The sequence below is a fragment of the Trachinotus anak genome, unplaced genomic scaffold (assembly GCF_046630095.1).
Source record: "Trachinotus anak isolate AG129_WGS33_773 ecotype Australia unplaced genomic scaffold, CSIRO_AGI_Tana_v1 ptg000016l, whole genome shotgun sequence".
In the NCBI taxonomy this organism is placed as follows: Eukaryota; Metazoa; Chordata; class Actinopteri; order Carangiformes; family Carangidae; genus Trachinotus; species Trachinotus anak.
The window spans coordinates 3,712,390-3,732,866 of NW_027273867.1; the positions used below are offsets into that span (position 1 = coordinate 3,712,390).

The following is a 20,477-nucleotide window of genomic DNA, read 5'->3' on the forward strand; positions in this document are numbered from 1 at the left end:
ACAGGTTCAGCCTGTCTTCTTGCAAGCTGAGGCAGACACTGCAGCAGTTGTCAAAGGTGTTGTCTCCTCTGGGAGCTGTGAGGTTGCCAGCGGCTCAGTGTCCAATAAAGTGAGTGTCTCCTTGCCACTGTGCCTGCCAGCCTCAGTGTTCAACCACCAGCTCATCAGTGCCAGGAAACAGATCACTTTGCTCCGTGTGTCAAGATACATTCAATTCAATTCAATTCAATTTTATTTGTATAGCGCCAATTCATAATATACATTATCTCAAGGCCCTTTACAGGGTGAGAAACCCAACAGTTCCCACAAAGGGCAAACACTTAGCGATTGGGTGGGTGGGGGAGGGGGACTCCCTTTTAACAGGGAGAAACCTCCAACAGAACCGGGCTCGGGGTGGGGGGCCATCTGCCTCGACATGGTACCATGTGACTGAACTGGTTTTGGAGTAGTCTCTGTTGTCCTCCATTCTGTGACTGTAGAGCAGATCAGGAACTTCCTTTTGTGAATTTCAAGACTTTAGCAGGTGAAAAGTTTTTCAATCTCTGCAACATATAAACTATAAACATCATCTGGTCGTGCTGTAGCCATCCCACAACTGTCGCTGCATAAAGTCCCAAAAGGAGAATGGGAAAATATTAAAGGTTTTTAGCTCACCTTAACAGTTCGTGTAACTTTGTCTCGGGGTCAGTGTACATTTTAAGACCAGTGATGTGGGGCGCCTCGTGGCTCCCCTGGTAGAGCGCGTACCATTAGGGCTTCGTCCTAACCACAGCGGCACGGGGATTCGAGTCCGACCCGCGGCCCTTTGCTGCATGTCATCCCCTCTCTCTCTCCCTGACACTGTCACTCTTTCACTGTACCTATCAATAAAGGCATTAAAAGGCCAAAAAAAAAAAAAAGACCAGTGTTGTCAAGTTATTACTGCCAGCCATTACCAGCCACGGATGCATTCAAGGTTATCATACCATAAGGTTAGTGAGCGTTACATTAGAGGCAACTGTTTGCCACTATCTTGTCTGAATGTGAACATTCAAGTGGCCTATGCTAAGTTTGTTACTGTAATTTGGTAGTTAATAGACAACAATATTTTTGACATACCTTACTTTAAATGCATTCACTAGTTGTAACATTCTGTTTAAGTACCCTGTACGTAATGTTAAAAATATTGGCAAGCTGGACTGTTTGCGAGTGGAAGTATGTAAATGTTGGGCATGGCAATGGTTGCCACGGGGATGGGGATGTGTAGCTTCACCACCAGTATCTCCAGTAGCAGACAGTTGGGCTGCAATGGTAGGAAGTGTTGAGATAGCATCTACTTGCTTGAAGTCCCTTGGCTGCAAATGCCTTTAACATTTTGCAGGCATAACAAACCATCTTGTTACATCTGCAGGATGGAATGACATGATTTAGTAAAGGCTCTGCAGAGCAGATGTTTGTGAAGGGGCCAGAGCTGACACTTCCTGTAATATCTTTCCTATCAAGAGTGACAGACATTCAGAACTGATAAACTGGACTTGTTCTTTAATGTCCAGGACCTTGGCAAAACTCTGTGAGTGTATCGCCCAGACTAGCTGAACACACTCCTCAGACAAGAATACATTTTACCTTAACAGGGCCATCAACTGGACTTTTGTAATGACTGACATTATGTCCACAAGCAGTCTGCCAAAATAACCCTAGTGGTAACATCAGGGGTACCTGATTTTAATAATGCCCACTGTTCCGCTGTCTTCTTGTAAAAAAGGATTTAATCAATGGCTGTTTGAGATGACTCTCTTCTATCCATGGTGACTTTTTGCTTTATAAATTCCTTAGTTAAGGTTTCACATGTGGGTCTGTCAATTGAACACTAGTAGAAATGAACACTGAATATGTTTGTGGGATGAAGTGATAACTGTAAATGTAACACGTCAATAACTAGTGTGCCACAGGGATGACGTATTTTTCTAGGCCAACCTGAAGGTTTTCTTTCATTTTTACATTGGCTTTTGCACAAAATGATTTTTGAAGACTAAAGACAACCACCAGAAGAAAAAAGTTAATGTTAGGCTATAAACAAACTACACAAAAGTTGCATGACTTCAGGGTCACCACTACTAAACTTCCGACTTATAGTTTGATTTAGCTCTGACCTCTTCTACAAAAGCCTTTCCTCTGACAAAGTTAGTAATAGTTTGCAAGAGTGTGAGTATAAACACAATGGGGCTGTAAAGGTGGACTGGTGAGTAGATTGGTTATTGTGTTCAGTGTAATGATGTTTAACATCCCAGACAACCTCTGAGTCTCATTTAGCCACTTGTTAACAACCAGCCTTTTTTGAGACACATAAAAGCTTAACAGTGCGACAGATAACTACATATTTCAGGGGAGATCTTTCAAATGTGGATACAAGTACTAAACTTGGCACAGATCCTCCTTGGGTATTATTCTTTCGATGAAACACGTTAGCCACTCAAAGATTCGAGATGGCCACGAGTTTCAAGATGGCTGTCATTTCTGGTAAGGACATGTCATTTTTTTTGCAATAAATTCATCCACATTTTTTCCAAAATAAATGCTCTAGATGTCAAATCATACATTTTAACAATGTAGAAGGCAAAAATTTATACACTGTAAAAAATTAAACCTGCAGGTGAAAATCATACTATCAGACTTTGTGTTGATTCTTTAAAATTTTTGTTTCTATGCACCATTTAATAAGCGCCATATACTGCGTGGTGTTATTAATATCTGCTGCCATCAGGCATTTATTAAACATCACTTTCTAGCAGAAACCTTTTAGGGAGTCAGGTGAGATATTGGAAGGAGATTGTGGTGGAAGAATGGGTCATTTACAAAACCTTCCCACTGTAGACTGGGGTTTGACTCCCATGTAAAATCACTTATTTTTGGACTGGGTTGATTTATTTATTTCAGTTTTCAGTTGCAGGTTTAGCCAACATACTTGTTTTGGTTTAGGCACTAAAACTACTTAGGTTAGGTTAAAATGTTAACCACGCCTTTTCTGCTTTCTTTCCCATGTGACTCAATGAAGTGGTCCAGGTGTAAATGGTCACATTGGCTATACACCCTGGGTGCTGCAGCATTGGTGGCTACAGACACCTGAATAGAAAATAAATAGAATTGTTGGCAACAGACACCTGAGTGCCATGCTATATACACGCGGGTGTTAAGAGCCACATTGGCTATTCGGCCTGGCTGCAAATAGCATCTGCCATATCAAAATAAGACAACAGCTAAATGTTGCAAAGAACAGATTTATATACATTTATAGTAATCATATAAAGCAGTAATACCAATTACAACCTGGTTAACACACTTCTATTTAATTATCTCAACAACAAAATCTAATTTTCAGTTTCTGAAATAATTGCAGGGCCATTGCAGTATATTGCAAAGGTTTGTGCAGCTGTTTATTATTGTGTCCTTTAAGTGACAGTTTCGGTTTGAGAGACCCTGGATACTGAAAAAAATGCGAGGAACCACATAAAGTTAGCCAAATTTAGCCTACGGCATGGCCGGAAGTTTTGTAATTTTCCTTCAAAATACAGTTCATGACTTTATCACCTTGGAGGAGAAGTTGTTAGCGAAATTGTTATAACTATTAAGTATAGATATGTAACTATAAAAATAGGCACGAAATGTGAAATGATGTTGAGGGCTTATGGTAATTGCCATTCATCAACAAAAGGCTTGCACATATTATATAATAAATTAGTCCACCTGGTATAACCAGACTTTTACAGTTGTATAGTCACTGAAGCTGTCATATTTCATATACATGTTTAGACTGCACTTTCGGAAAATGACTCAATAATTATTTGTTAAAAACAAAACAAAAACAAAAAACAAACAAAAAATGTTCCTTTATTATTGAAAAGTTGTTATGTGGTTTTGCATAGGCCTGACTTTATGTGAGCGATGAGTTAAATATTATTATAAATTTGGTTAATTCTGGAAAATATCATAATGGAAACATGTCTTTCTGTATTCTGTAAGAGTAAGCGGTGTTTTATTGTGCTTTGCAAAAAAAAAAAAAAAAGAGCTTATTTTGAAATGTGTAGCCGGAAGTCGTCTCATTCTGGCCGCCGCTGCGCTGCGCTGCACAGCAGCTGCACCGCTCTCACGTCCAGTGTTTGACAAAACCTCCCCGGTTTGACTGTGCGAGCAGAGCGTGTGCGGCGGTAATGGCTGCCAGGGAGAGTGAGGAAGACAACAAATGAACCCCCGAGCTACGGTTTAAAGGTGAGATGGGAAGGATGTCAACTTTCAGCGTTAGAAATGCGGCGTCGCACGTTTACACTGTTATCTGGCTGCTGTGGTTACTTGTCCACTTGGCTCGCAGGTGTGTGTGTTTAGAGGTTGAATTTCTTGATGGCACACACACACACGCACACGCACGCACACACACACACGCACACACAGAGGACAATAAACTGTCAATACCTGGTGCTTATCATGCATGCCTCCTGCGTGCTCCAGCGTTAGTCCATTTAAGGAGCTTTGAACTTGGTCCAGGTTTGAATTATATAAGCTTGATGCAGACGAACATGTCGATTGTGCTGGCGAGAGCTGGACTCTTTGTTAGCTGCTGTTAACGTGATTAGCTAACGTTAGCTAACCAACAACATCGTGAGCTGACGGGGGCCAGGCCACTTAGCTGTTAGCCTGTTAGCCAATCAGCCAAGTGGATGTCTAATTATCCTGTTAGCATGCTGGCTATCATTCTCTCTGTCAGGGAGCAAGCAACTCACTTCCGACTTCTGGGGGATGTTCATTTCTCCTCAGCTGACAGTGTCTGGTATCTTTACATGAAAAGTAAGTTTTAATATAAGACCATTGATGTCCTTGTAGAGATACAGGTATCTAACGCTGTCAGTGGCACTCGCACGGTCATTTCGACTCATTTAGACCCGCAGTTAGAAACTCATGTTTTATTTCAAACTTTGGTCTTGTTGTTGATGCTGTCACTATTTATTGCAGATGTACCTGCGCAATAACAAATACCAGTCACCTGTGTTTGAACAAGGAAGACGAGCTGAGACAAAAGTCCTTTTTAATGAATTAACTGATGATGAGTCAACAATTTTGGCAATAGATAAATGTGATAAGTTATGAGTCATTTATCAAGCAGACGTGTCATTTATTCTCCCAGCTGTTCACATGTGGAAATGTTGCTTTGTATTGTTGCATATCATCAAAGATTCAGTATCTTTGGGTTTTGGACTACTGGCTGCACAAATTGAGTAATTTTTAAGATGCCACGAAAGGATAAGTGATGACTTGATTGCACATAAAAATAACCCACAGATTAATTATATGTAAAAATAATCATTAGTCGAACACTTGATCTTAATTTATTTAAAACTGTCCTGTTTGATTGCTTAATAAATTGTTTGAAAAGATATTAGAATATCAGATTTTCAAAATAATCAACAGTTGAGGCATAAGTGCTGATTCTTAGGTCTGGCAGGTGGAACAGGATTATGTAACGACATGATAAGGATGAGTGACGCTGATTGTATGATTTGACCTCTTCTGGTCGGGTATGACTTTTCATACTTACGGTTTTCATTGTAAACTTTTGTCAAGTGCATAGCAGGTTCTGGGAAGCATCTCGTTGGTTTGACATGTAGATACTGTACGCGGGGACACATGAACACCTTGAGAAGGTAACAAAACAACCATGTAACAGAAGCCAGTTAGTGAAACAGTTTGTGGTTATTTTTGTGGCTCCAGTATGGTGTCATTGAGGTGTGTATTTTTACAGTACTGCAGAGGTGCTGCGATAGTGTTCGTGTGGTGGTGTGTGGGTTCTGTCATTTTATTGTTACAGTGGATGGGAGATTCCCATAGCTGCTGTTCTCACGTTCTCTGCCATCATATTGGAGTGATACCAAGAGAAACAAGAAGGATGCTGTTGTGTTTATTTGGGCAAAATCGTGTTTATTTTTCAGGGAACTAGAACACATGTCAGTTACCAGAATACCACCCACCCTCTTGCACCAGTATGCCAATCAAGTGGAAAACATGGTGGAGCTGTTTGATCAGTTTAGTCAAATAACACTTATATTTAAACTGTAGGGAGATTATATGGGTTTCCTGAGGGGTTTGATAACGTATGAGACAAATAGAAGAATTTTAAGGGAAAGTATTTTGCTCAGAAGAAAAAAAAACTGGGGTGGGGGATAAGGGTTGAAATTTTATTAGTGCACAATAACAAGATAATGTTGGATAATCTCCACTATATCATTATTGGGAATTATAGACCCTGGGGAAATGTGCTTTAATGACATTTTCCACCTAACGTAGGAGGCTGCTCGCTAAGATGTCATGCCCAAATAACAGGAATAAGACTTCTGAGATGTTTAAGAGTTTGATCTTCAAATATTTGGAGGACTTGTGTATCTTAAGGGATTGGTTTGAAGTTTGATCAAGTTTGGCACTGTGGTAGTTACTGTTGTCAAACCTACATGCAACTACTAGTGCGTATCCACTGCAGCTCAGCAAGAAAACAGTGTCCATGAAAACACAAAGAGAGAATTTTGTACCAAGTCAACTGTAACTGAATGACACCCACTTCATAACGCTAACACAGACTGCTGAGATCTCATATTAGATTTGTCTGAACCTGATAATGTTTTTTTTGTTGGATGTCTGGGTCTTGGATCCACCAATCAGCTTGCTTGCACTTATGAAATCTGGGAAGTGTGTGCACTGGCTCCCTGTGTGACATACAGATACTCATTATCTGTACCGTTGTCTGCATCGGTTTGCAAAGATCTATCTGTGTACTTCTGCAGAAACATGATTGCAGTGTGAGCACTGCTCATCACTTACATTAGAACTGCATTATGAAAGGATCACTTCTATTAAAGGTCCCATATTTACTTGATGATATCCATAGCAAGAAATATTTGTGGTTTAAGAATCCAGAAACATCCCACTGTGGTTCTGCATCTCCTCTCTCAGGCTTCTCTCTGGAGCTCTAGCAACAACAGGTCGGTGAGCCAATCAGAGCAGAGGCTCTGAGCCGCTCTTCTGATTGGCTGACTGTTTTCTGAATGTGATCGAATAAAAATATAGCAGGTAAACACTCAGAGAAACAAATCCTGCAAGGTTGAATGGTGGGTCCAGGTGGGCGGGGCTTGGGACATGGCTGAGAGCAGTGACTGCTTTGTTGTGACATCACAAAGTAACAGAAGTCCTGACGGCTGGTTTTAAGGCTCAGTTTCTGAATACAGGCTGTGTGCATTTCTCTGTGGACTGAGGCTTTGATACTTTCACAGTATTGATATAGAACCTAGGCCTGCTTTATAATCACAAACACATGGAAATCTCACTTTATACCATATGGTACCTTTTAAGATATACCTGGAAAAAGTCTGAACATCTCTTTAAATGTATTAGGACTTGAAGCCAGGATTTGAATTTATTTAAATTACCAGTTGTAGTTAAACATATTGTGGCAACCAGCTGTTACAGGTGAGGCTCACAAAGTTAAAACAGCTGACCCTGAAGTGAAGCAAAACCTGGTGGATGATGATCTGAGCCTGACAAAGTACACCTCCCCATGGGGGGTGTAGGAGAGTTGAAGGGGGGTATGGAGGCAAAAATACTATGTGAGGTGAAAGAGACAGGTGCAAGCCAGTATACTGGTAGTTAGTTATTGTAGTTCAGCTGCTGAATTGGGCCATTTACCATCATGGTCTGGAGGAGCAGCAGCAGCAGTGACACACAGCTCATGGAGGCAGTTTAGGTACTTTAAAACCTGTTTGCCACAATTTGTGTCAGAATTTGTTCTCAGAGTCATAACTCAGACAAATCTGAATGCACAGACATGATATATTTATGCTTAGATTCAATGGGATTTATACTTTACTGCCACAGATATCCATCACAGATAAATGTCAATAAATCCACTTTGGCAAGATCTTGAGTTACAGGAAGCTTCTTTTTTTTTTCTATGATTTGTGAGAACCATCATAAAGTTTTCATCAGTATCCCAGCAATCCTGTGTAGTGGTCATGGGTACGTTGCAATCATGTATTGCTAATAGCTAATTCTGCACACGTTTAATGGTGCTAGTTAGGCTCTAAGACAGGGCTCAGGATGTAGCTTACAGCTAACTCACTGAAGCCATAGCAAAGTGAAGGTTCCCATGCGTCCTGGAGAACCTGGAACTCAGTTGACCAGTTTCCAGTCATAGAAAACACATGGAAAATGAGAGACAAAGTAAAATGTCCTGGAAAATTTTGTGTTGTCCCAGAAAGTAATGTCAGTGTTGATGTTTAAATGGTAGGATAGTTTATGGACAACAGACGGCTGTTGGTTTTGTTTGGCAATGCTGTGAACACACCCAGAGGTCACATCACATGTGTGCAGGTTGGATGATTGAAGTACGCAAGTCACTGTTGGCTGCTAAATGTGGTCGTTCTTATTAGGTTAATAGATGAACGTATTCTTCCCAACTTGTTTTAAACTGTTGAATAATGGGTCAGCATGTTTGGCAGAGCAGAGGTTTCAAATATGTGCTGTTTCATTGCTGAGAGTTGGATAGTAATAAATGGGAAGCTGGGGTCAATACAATGAATGGGAATCAAACTGTTTGTTAGTCACCCACTAAATACTAGCTAACTGCACTTTTTACTTTTTACGCATTTTCAAACCTAATGCTGCGTTGTTCATGCAAAACAGACCATAATATGACATGAAATGTCAACCCTAAAGGCATCTCTCAGGGGGTGTGATTAAAGGCCTCACTTCCTGTTACGAGTAAAGAGGCTAAAGTTTGAAGAACCGATAAAACCAAGTGGCAGTAAATAATCTTAGCTAATTCAACTTTGAATCTACATTTAGCTGTAAAGTTCAGTCCAGATTGGTCAGTTGGGTAAATTGTAGGCTACTATTTAGTTATTGATGTTCAGACAGCAATGGATAATAATAATAATAATAATTATTATTATTATGATAATAATGATGATAATAATAAATACAAGCAAGTGCTATATGAAAGTTCTTTTGATCAATTTGTCATGATTACATAAGCAGGTAAAGATGATTTCATAGATAAGTGCAGCCCAGTGTAGACTGCACTTGTTTTAAATCAGCCTTTCACAGATAGGAACATGTTGGTGAATGATGTGATTCCTGTCAGTCATAAGAGCTAGATCATCACCGACAATGTCCTGGAAAAGGCCTGGAAAATGATCTCTAGAAAAGACTGGGAACCTTGAAAGTTATGTCTCCTTATTTGATCTGCCCCAAAATGTAGTTTTCTTGTGTTTAAAGAGTATCACAGTCTCACAGAGCTGCTGATGTGGCTTTGGACTTGCTGAGTCTTTTAACATTGTCCAGTTTCATAATGTGAGATTTGATTCAAAGTCGGCTAAAAAGAAGCAGAAATAATACAAAGAACTAATGCCCATGTTGTTTCTCCATAGTGAGGACTAGGATGGTAAGCAGCCAGCCGAAATACGAGCTGATCCAGGAGGTGGGGCGCGGCAGTTACGGCGTGGTCTATGAGGCAGTAGTGAAGCGCACAGGGGCCCGGGTGGCGGTGAAGAAGATCCGCTGCCATTCTCCAGAGAATGTGGAGCTGGCCCTGCGGGAGTTCTGGGCCCTCAGCAGCATCCAAAGCCAGCACCCAAACGTCATCCACCTGGAGGAGTGTATCCTGCAGCGGGACCAGCTGGCCCAGAGGATGAGCCACGGTTCCAGCTCCCCGCTCTACCTGGAGGTGAGGACAAAGAATTCACTGGACCAGGGCTGGTGGCAGTACACTGTAGTTTAACAGTAATTCTGCACTGACACTACATTTTTGTCAAATGGTAAGGACGGTTGTTACAGCCTTGAATATTCTGTTTACATGGCCCAGTGTTCAGGATGTAAGTGGATTATATGATTTATGAGTCAGACAAGTACTTGTTTGATTTGCTAACTTCATGGTACATAACAGATGACATTTTGCAGAACTAGTGTGTTTGACTGATCATGACTTTTACTGTGAAGTGGGTGCAGGTGTCGCTGTGGCTTAGCTGGCAAATATGTGTTGTTTCATTGCTGAGAAACAACACATATTTGCCAGCTAAGTCACAGCGTAAGTTAGTAGCCTAAGTTAGATGTGCTTTAACTCAGGGTAAAAGCTAGTGTTTGTTTACTTTTGGACAATTTCCACCATGAGTTTGTGTTGGCAGACCAGGGTTATTACGGATGCACCAATCCGATAGTGATATCACATGTCGGCCTGATAGTGACTCAAAAAGCTGTATGGTTATTGGTGACATAAGGGCTCATCTTTAGAATTTTTTTTGTGTGCGTGCAGCGATGACATGTTTTGTGGGCGGAGCCAAACTGGTAGCAGAAAGTGGCAGCAGGGTCTGGTGTCAGTTCACGGCATCGGAATATGGATTCAACCTCCAGAAGCCTTCTCGAATTTTTTCTGATGGTTTGCCAGCAGAAGACAGGTTAAATAAGCTGATGAGTGAACAATGAGGGAACAAAGTCATTCATAACGTAAAGTTAATATCATATCACACATATAATGTTACTGTCTCCCCCATTCATTCCATAAATACTGAGTGATGTTATGGCTAAACTATCTATGAGAAATTTGATTTGTTTACATGCTACTTCTGCTTACATGCTAATGTTGCTAACATTGGTCAATGGTGTTTACCCTTCTGAAATAGCCAACTAAGAATCCCAGCTTTATAGTCTCTGCTATTACTAATTTATAGCAGTGTTTCCCCCACCATTGACCCGTCCTCATAAGTAACCAAAAAAACTTGGACTTGCTTCATTTCAGTTCACTATGAGAGTCTCTGCTGCATTTTGCTGTCATTTACAGTTGTGTTTCTCTCCTGCTTTCTCTGTCACTTTGTGGGTGTCTCAGCCCCTTCCCACACACACACGGAGCGGAGCAGAGCAGAGACAGCTTGACAACTTGTCACGTTAAGTGCAATAAAAGCTTTCCAACAAGTGTTATAAATCCCTCCAAAGCTAAAGATGGACAGACTGCGACCTCAGACGTCCTGAAAGTCAAGACAAAACATCAGTTTTCTAAACAGTTGCAGTCTGATGACAGTGGTGAGGCTGCTAGGAGCTTTGCCACTGAGGATAGAGAAGCTATTCCTGAGAGCACTAGCAGGCCAATCAAGTGGACAGCATTAACATTTAGCACTGAAGGGTTGGTTGTTGGCACTTCAGAAAGCCCAATAAAGACGGCTTTCTCTGTACCATGGCTCCTGCAACCCCAAGCCTCTTTTAGAGGAGGAGAGTGTCAGCATTCAGGAATATAAACACAATTTTGTTGGGAGATTCTGAGCTTCATAAGAATATTGAATATTGACATGGAAAAAGTTCATGTCAATGGATTCTGTAGCTCTTATTATTATTTGTCTTAGTTCCATTTGGGGCATAATCATGCTCTAAGTTTTGGAACTACAAATCCCATAATTTGGGGGCTTCATAGAGATGTAAACAGGAAGTATAATGTTGCCATGGACTCACTGACTGAGTTAGTTAGCTACAACTTGAGCCCCATCTTTTAGCATATATTTGCTAACATTTGGTCAACTGGCACCATTAAAAGTTTGCAAGATTAGCAGTTAGCAGCTATCACTGGATTACTCTGACACTGGAGAAAACATGATGATTCTTAGGCAAGTTCTGCAGCTCATTTCATCAGATTTTCTCTAATTACACATAGGTTACCTCTTGAACTAATAAACTCATTCGTGGGCACACTACCATACTTCAGAGGTCCGTGTCCTCCAGGTTTTCAGACCTTTTTATAAGAGTAGACAACAAGTAACACTCACACAGATACAGAGCAGGTGTGGCTCCATACTTGTCCGGGAAGAACTGGAGAATCACAATGAGCAGAAATGCTAGGTTTTGATATCAGATACAGATACCAGATTCAAAATGAAACAGAAACAAAACGTTGCTTGTGAAGCTGTCCAGGCTAAAGCTATAAGCTTTAGGAAAACACTGAGGAGACTGGACAGTAATAAATGAAGTAAAAACATCACTGTGGTAATGTCAGGCCATTACCATGTGCTGCATCACACACACACACACACACACACACACACACACACAATAACTGTTCTTGTGGTTCAGCAGGACTCGACAGCTATGGTTCATTAACAAGAAATGCCAAATTCAGAGGAGGTGGACCTTAAACCTCAGTCTTGAGCTGGGCTGGTGGTCCAAACGTAAGCCTGTGACAGCATTCTTCATCTGATGATCCATAAGCCAGTACTTGTTATCATCTATAGAATGATTCTTTGCTGGCAAGACGTTGGGCCAGACATTCCTGTTCTCAAGTCACAGAGACGAGACAACAGCTTGGAGAGGAATCCAGTGACATTTTAGGACGCGTTTGAAAAGCACTTGTTGGTTGACCACACGCTGCTGTGTCTTAAAATAGACTAACACTGTAATTTCTGTAATGAATTGGAAGCCTGCTTTGATTTACAGAGTGTATCATGATATCCTGTGATTTGTCCTTGGTTATAAGAGGGATGAAATATTGTTGTCATACTGCTGCTGGGACAGATGACTTGGCAGATTCTTCTGTCACAATGTAGACATAATAAGTAGAGTTGGTGATTTATTGTTTTCCAGTAAAGTGACTCTTCAGCAGCAAACTTACTTCAACTCATTTTATAGTTATTAATGTCAGAGACTGCAAATCTGGAGATGTTAAAGGCCTCATGTTTTAAACCTTACCAATTTTTTTAGTTTAAGAGTTCATCCATAAGAACAGGAGATCTGTTGGGCCGTTTGTGGTTTGTGGAGCCAAAAATCATCTCTATGCAGTTTTACATCTCCTCTTCTTTTGGAGCTCTAGCAACAACAGGTCAGTGCCTCTCTTCTGATTGGCTGACTGTTTTCTCAGTGATCAAATAAAAATATAGCAGATATCAGGTAAACACTCAGAGAAACCACATTCTGCGAGGCTGGGCGCCGGGTCCAGGTGGTCCAGGCGTGGGGTTAGGATTATGGCTGAGAGTGGTGACTGCTTTGTTGTGACATCACAAAGTTCCAGAAGTCCTGACGGCTGGTTTTAAGGCTCAGTTTCTGAATACAGGCTGTGTGCATTTCTCTGTGGACTGAGGCTTTGATACTTTCACAGTATTAATATAGAACCTAGACCTGATCTATAATCAAAAACACATGGAAATCTACCTTTATACAATATGGGACCTTTAAATATTGGTAAGGAATTGAGCCCTGGCCTATATCCATGTCTGCTTCTGATGCGCATTAGCAGAAAAGCTGGAAGTTTCTCGTAGGATCACTGTGGTCTGTGGCCTCCATGTCCCAACAGTTACATGAGCGTGCTGTCGGAGTTGGGGGGGGGGGGGATCATGGTTTTCTGCAACCTCACAGTCTGCCGGTGCTTGATTCTCTCAGTCTCTGAGTGACATGCGGGGCTATTGTCAAACCATTCATTCAGTTTTCTGCAGTGCTAGCATTGGACACTTTCCCGGAATCCCTTTATTCCAGCTCTTTTTTTTATTGCTCTGTAATGTTCCAGTACATGCCTACAGAAGAACAAATGATAATGGGGTAGAATTATCTGACTGCACCGACTGTGGGATAATTTGCATCTATTCTTTCTGGGCAGTGGATTCCTTGGCAAATGTCTCATCAAACAATCTGCAGCCATTTGTTTACAGCAGGGATTCCACCAGGAATCGCCTTCTTCACATATTCACAGCATTTGTTTTGCCTCTAAAAGCGTTGGGTGTGTGGTTCAACCAGCCTCAACCGACACTTAATCAAATTTTTACTCCTCAACTAACAGAACTGCTTCAACTGGTTTTTAACTTCTGTCACATACCAGCTCATCTCAGTTTTCTCTGGCACTTTATCTTCTACTGAATTTCACATTGCATTCTTCTCTTACTCGTGACTAATTGACGATTAAGTTGCTTTCAGTGGTTACACGTTAATTCATTTCAACTGCTTTCACCTCTTACTCTTGCAATGGCATCTCAGCTGCATTCATCTCTTAAGAGGCCTTTATACTCTGGCAGTGCTGCCTATTGGATGGTTAAACAACTTGGAGAGATTGGATTGAATTGTCTGATCAACTTTCCAGAGCTGACAGTCCAACATTCACACCCACTTCACATTGTGATTGGCAGCAGTGCAGAGGTGAGAAACTCTCTCTCTCGCTTTTTTTTTTCCTCCATTTGTTATACAATCACTACTTGTGACATGTGAACAAATGAGTGCAACACTATCATCGTCTGTGTGGCTTTTCACTCTGCCCTCCAGTGTGGCTGCTGAGAGCAACTAACACATCTGGACAGCACCTTGTACGAACCACTACATTCAGCCCTTACACTTTCAGTGGTTGCATGTACTTTGCATGACATACATTTGATCATCTGCCCAAGTTTGCAAAGATCTGCACAGACCCCTGTGCTTATGTCTGCGTGTGTCTCTGCACAGACTGTCAGCACTGCAGGTGTCCTGCACACGCATGAGAGAAGTGAGCTGGATGCACGTGTAGCACATTGTTTTTCCTGTATGTATTTGAGTCCCAATTCTTGGTCCTATTCTTGTCTTGGTCCTATTTTGACTGCCACTTCAACTTCTTCCCTAGAGCACATTTAAACTCCATTTTCTACATGTTATCTATAAAATTCAACCTTTTCTAGTTTATTATTATGTTGTATATTCTTTTACAAGCCTGCAGGGTGTCTGTGTTTCATACAAAACACCATCTATCAAACTCCACAAAGGCATCCTGTTTAAGCTTAATTAAATGTGAGATGGATGAACCTCACAGGTTTGTGGTCCGCTGAGGGGAGATTAAATGAACTCACTTCCTGCGGCAGGGATAAAAGACGAGAGGTCTCTTGTGCAGCTTTGACTTAAAAAAAAATGACCCACACAGAAAGTTGCTAGACAACATGGTATGAATACAAAGCTCAGCTTGGTAAGTGATGAGTGACATTTTCTTTTCCTCACACTGAGTGGCTAAAGTGATGTGATCATTTTGGTTGGGCTCGTTTTGGGTTTTGAGATGATGCTTTGCTCAGTTTTATTTCCTGTAAATGCAGCTGTCAGACAGCTCAGCTTGTTTAGTGGCTCACTTTTGGCATTGTAGATTGTTTTTTTTCTAGTTTGTTCAGATGGATCACTTCAGCTTTTAACTTTACATCAGCGTGTTTTCTCTTTTTCCTTTTGCCACAAGGGAGTGCCTTCTCTCTCTTGGTCCAGCTACTATGACTGTAGCTTGCTGTGCTAACATTAGCTCGTCAACCTTGGAAACTTGCTGCCTCAAGATCATGCATGGTTACAGTTTACTGCTTGCCCTGTAGCAAAAGTTTCATTTCAGCTTTTTTGGGTGGAGGCACCCCTTGCATCATCCTACCAATGGAGGAGAATGAGACCACTTTATTGCGTGGGTGGTGCCAGGGGCTTGAGAGAGCCTGCCGAAACTGTATCATGATTCAGAATCGGATCATGAATTGACGCATAAACTGTACAACATGCTGTTGGATCCAAAGTGATTCCTGATCAATGGTTCTAAAATTTTGCAACCAACCTGCTTTTAAAGATCCCATATTGTATAAAGTGAGATTTTCACATCCATTTTTGGTTATAAATCAGGTCTAGGTTCTATATTAATACTGTGAAAGTATCAAAGCCTCAGTCCACAGAGAAATGCACACAGTCTGTATTCAGAAACAGAGCCTGAAAACCAGCCGTCAGGACTTCTGGAGCTTTGTGATGTCACAACAAAGCAGTCACCACTCTCAGCCATAATCCTAACCCCATGCAACAGTCATGCCCCAAGCCCCGCCCACCTGGACCCACCATCCAACCTCGCAGGATTTGTTTCTCTGAGTGTTTACCTGAAATCTGCTATATTTTTATTTGATTACACAGAAAACAGAAGAGAGGCTCAGATCCTCTGTTCTGATTGGCTCACTGACCTGTTGTTACTAGAGTACTAGAGAGGCCTGAGAGAGGAGATGTAAAACCACACTGAGATGATTTTTCATTCTTAAGATCACAAATACATCTTTGTATGGATATCAACACTTAAAACACTGGAAAAGTGTAAAATATTGGACCTTTCAGTGAATTTTAAGTTGGTTCTTTTGCATTGACTCTTCAGTTTTGAGTAAAATCCCAAATGGGGTCAAGGTTAGGGTTTAGGGTTAGGGTTAGTTGAACTGTATTTCAGCTCTAACAACAGGATTTCAAGAAAGTTTGACAAATTTCATGGTAATACTGTATTGACATGACATTTTGGCCACAATAACCGGCACATTCCAACAGGTGTGGCCTGCAGAAGCTGACTGAGCCTCAGCCATCACCCGTGGTCCCATGTTAACTAATGTTTCCTCTTCTGTGTTTCTACTGCAGCTGGTGGAGACATCTCTTAAAGGCGAGATCACATTTGACCCGTGCTGTGCCTATTACCTGTGGTTCGTCATGGACTTCTGTGACGGCGGTGACATGAACGCCTACCTGCTATCCCGCAAACCCAGCCGCAAGACCAACACCAGCTTCATGCTGCAGCTGGGCAGCGCCCTGGCCTTCCTGCACCGCAACCAGATCATACACCGCGACCTCAAACCGGACAACATCCTCATCTCCCAGGCTTGCACGCCGGCCGGATCGTCCGAGCCCACCCTCAAAGTGGCCGACTTCGGCCTGAGCAAGGTCTGCTCCACCTCAGGGCTGAACCCAGAGGAGCCGGCCAGCGTCAACAAGTGCTTCCTGTCCACAGCATGTGGAACAGACTTCTACATGGCCCCAGAGGTCTGGGAGGGCCACTACACAGCCAAGGCGGATATCTTTGCCCTGGGGGTGATTATCTGGGCCATGGTGGAGCGCATCACCTTTGTGGACGTGGAGACTCAGAAAGAGCTGCTGGGGAGCTATGTGCAGCAGGGCTCAGAGATTGTACCCTTAGGGGAAGCCCTGTTAGAGAACCCAAAGATGGAGCTGCTGATCCCCGCCAGGAAAAAGAGCATGAACAGCCACATGAAGCAGCTGATCAGGGAGATGCTGTCGGCCAACCCTCAGGAGCGGCCCGACGCCTTTGAACTGGAGCTCAGACTGGTCCGTATCGCCTGCAGAGAGCTGGACTGGGACACGTGATGGACGAGCAAAGGCACCGCAGACTCAGCCGATCAAGCACATGTACACATCTCATCAGCCACTGTTAACCTAAATGGTCGTTTAAGGGGGGGGGTGGGATTATTGTTTTTGTTTTTTTTAACTAGGGAACAATAACTAGAATAGTGATTGTTTGTATCCTGGCTTAATCGTCATCCACTTTTTAAGCACATGCAGTCCTCTACAAGCTTTGTCTTTATAATCAAGAGGAGAGGTGTGACACCCACCGCCGCCGCCGCTGCTCAGAACTGCAGCTTAGTCTCAGGCTAATCACATCACAGCTTCCACTTCCTTCTCACAGAATCACTCGGGTAGGATGGAAGAGCAGAATGAGCCAGAAAGTCCTGGGTTCAGTCAGGAGAGACAGTCAAACAGTTTGTCTACAAATACCATCTTGGACTCGGTGCTAATCGCTACCAAATGCAATATGAGACATTATCCTGTGATTTTTTTTTTTTCCAGTGTGCATTTATCCAAAGCTCCGTCAGCTCAATGTGTCGAACGTTTTGAAGCTGTTTGTGGCTTTGACAGAACCTGACCTACAAAAACTGATTTCTGCCTGGTCATTCCCACCAGCATTAATACGGACATCCAGATTTGATTCTGTTTTGGCATCAAATGCAGACACTTGCCCTGAATGCTCAGGTAATTAAAACATACAGCACGATGGTATTTGCAGACAAACATCTACTAACAAGGTCGGTTTTCCTCAGTAGTCTTAGAGGGTAAAAATACCAAACTTTGGTGCTTCAAGATAACTTTTTTTTTTTTGTCGTTGGTTGGGTGGGCGGGGGGACATTTTATCACGAGTGTCCAGCCTGCAGGTGCCTGGTGGTTGGTGTTTTCCTCTTTCTCCCCGTTGCAAACTTCAAGATAAAATGGTTCAGTAGCAGACACACACCCCTAACCCCTTTACAAGAATGTATAACGATCAAGGCAGGTCACCTTTATTTATATTGAGCCTTAAACACAAAAACATTTCATGTTAATGGATTCACACTCAGTGAGGAAGAGAGCCTGGAGGATGACTCTGGTTTGTCACAGCTTGGGTGACCATCCCTCCGCTAGTTAAGTTCTGCATGTATGCAGTTTGCTGTGACAATGGTGGCAGATATTTCACATGAAAGTTATGGTAAGTTTAGAAACATTTGGTCCTTTGTCCAGACAAAAGACAGACAACAAGAAATAACAGCTGAACCAAGGAGATTTCACGAGCTGTAGAAAGTTAATGTAACATTGACTCTTTCAACTGATAGAAAACTTGTGGCTGATTTGTATCTGAACCCTGTAAAAGGCTCTTAAATACATATTTAATTTAATGGCTACTTGCACGATAAAAGTCTAACTCAGTGTACTGATGTAAAAAAATAATAATAATGGTAGGTCTCATGTAAAAAGTCACCGTCCTCATCAGCTTACGGTTCACGCAGACGACACGTGGACCCGTGCGAAAGCAGGAGCAATGAACTGAGACATGCACATTAGGTTGATTGGTGACTCTAAAATGCCCATAGGTGGGATAAGTGTACGGATAAGTGGTGTAGATAATGAATGAATGAATGTAAGTATTTGTAAATTGCAGGTAAACGTCTGCAAATAGCAACACATGGCTTTTAATGTGATCTTAAACTCTGATACAGTGAATGGGTCAGTTCTGAAAGGGGCTTTTTCTAATGTACCTGTAGCCCCCACATACCAGTGTACTTAGCCAATGGGGATGGGCGGTGCAAACTAGCTTACTGGTAGGCTATAAATCCAGCGGTATGTGGCATCGATCTGTTCTACAAACTTGTACTTAAAAGAAACATCAGTTTAAAGAACTAGAGGCCTTAGAATCAACGTGACCACCTAAACATCCATCACAGTTTACAGGCTAAATTCCTGCTTTAGCCGTCATCTTTCATTGTGCTCATTATCTTTCCTCTGTGCAGTGACGTATTGTTACCTATATTTTGGGTAAACTCACTTTCAGTTTCACCTCCAAGTGGTTTAGATCAGTGGTTCTCAAAGTAGGGTCCGGGGGGCCTGCAGGAGTCCGAATTTATTTTCACTGTCACCGCGAAGTGGCACAGTGACAGGATGTATGACAGGTTTCGTCATAGGTTTTAAACACTTTCTGTAAGAAACATCTAAATGCAAAAATCCTATCAGATGAAGGACCCTGGGTCAGTGGTCTAATAAGTGTCACTTTAGGGGTCCTTCACGTGAAAAACTTTGAGAACCACTGGTTTAGATGATCTGGTTTAACTATTGGCAGGTTCACATACTGACATGTTGTCTTGCCCCACTGGATTTTATAGCAGTAAAGTTGCCTGATGGTGAATACAGTGTTAGTGAGATAATGTCCACCACCATGGAAATAACACCCAAGTTGTAATAAACCAGATTTATCCAATAATAAGAAGAAAATCCAAAAAGTGAGCACACTACAGTGGCGTAGTCTGGCCTCTGCAGACTGGTCCGGCCCAGTGACTCCCCCACAAACGACAGATGACAGAACTGCCTATGTTACCTAAACATATTTAATTATCTGAAGCGTGAGCTGCTTGAATTACATGAATATTCACATCTGAGACCTGAATGAGCAAAAAAAGGGGGTGGGGTTGGAGAAAGCACTTTTTATTTTTGTGGTTTATATTTATTCCTAATAACTACCTGCTGCATGATATGTAGAAGCTCCGTGAAGCTGGATTGAGCGTGATAACTGCGTCGGTATTTTGTTTATCAGGCAAACACAATGTCAGCCAACAGTCTACTTATGCATGACGTACCTCTCACCTTCAGGGAAGAAGCGAGAGAAGACGCCAGCTCACACAATCCTCCATGAGCCAGAGGATCTCTGCTTTTTTTTTTCTCTCTCTCCTTTGACACATAATACTGTTGTGTCTAACCTGATCTCCTTTCACTGTGTCACTGCTCCTCGTTTCCTTGGGCTCTGGATCTTACAGTAATCCCTTTCTTTATGCTTCCGACAGGCTAATTCTAAGCCTATTAAGTTGTTGCAGCATTTGGCAGAGGATCATGCCCAGGACCCCTTTTGCCTTTTAGGTCATACATAATTTGTGCACTTTTTGCAATTTTTTTTTTACAAAAACCTGTAAAAGCAAACAGTCTTGGCTTCTTTGTTGCGCTCAAACTGGTGGAAAAATCAGATTTCCCTTGACTTGTTGCCAACATTTATCTGATAAATGGCCTTAAATTCTCCCTGTAGCTGTAATAGTTTTATTTCCTGTCATATTGCGATTGAGAATTGCCTTATTTCAGAAATTCACCGCTTTCTTTTTGACACTAGAGTGGCCTCGTTGATATTTCTCTGA

General features: G+C 42.0%; 2 protein-coding genes across 4 annotated transcripts in view; one reads left to right on the forward strand and one right to left on the reverse strand.

Annotated features, from left to right (window-relative positions):
• Positions 1-20,477, reverse strand: part of rpl15 (ribosomal protein L15) — a 397,523-nt gene that overhangs the window by 164,799 nt on the left and 212,247 nt on the right. The window lies entirely within an intron of this gene.
• Positions 4,082-20,245, forward strand: pdik1l (PDLIM1 interacting kinase 1 like). Of its 2 annotated transcripts, none has more exons than XM_071500573.1 (3): positions 4,082-4,245; positions 9,444-9,739; positions 16,402-20,245. In XM_071500573.1, exons 2-3 carry the CDS (start codon positions 9,455-9,457, stop codon positions 17,140-17,142), a joined length of 1,026 nt encoding a protein of 341 aa, XP_071356674.1. In that variant the 5' UTR covers positions 4,082-4,245; positions 9,444-9,454; the 3' UTR covers positions 17,143-20,245. The 2 variants fall into 2 exon arrangements, with proteins under 2 accessions (XP_071356674.1, XP_071356673.1); XM_071500572.1 differs by lacking the exon at positions 4,082-4,245 and adding an exon at positions 4,284-4,818.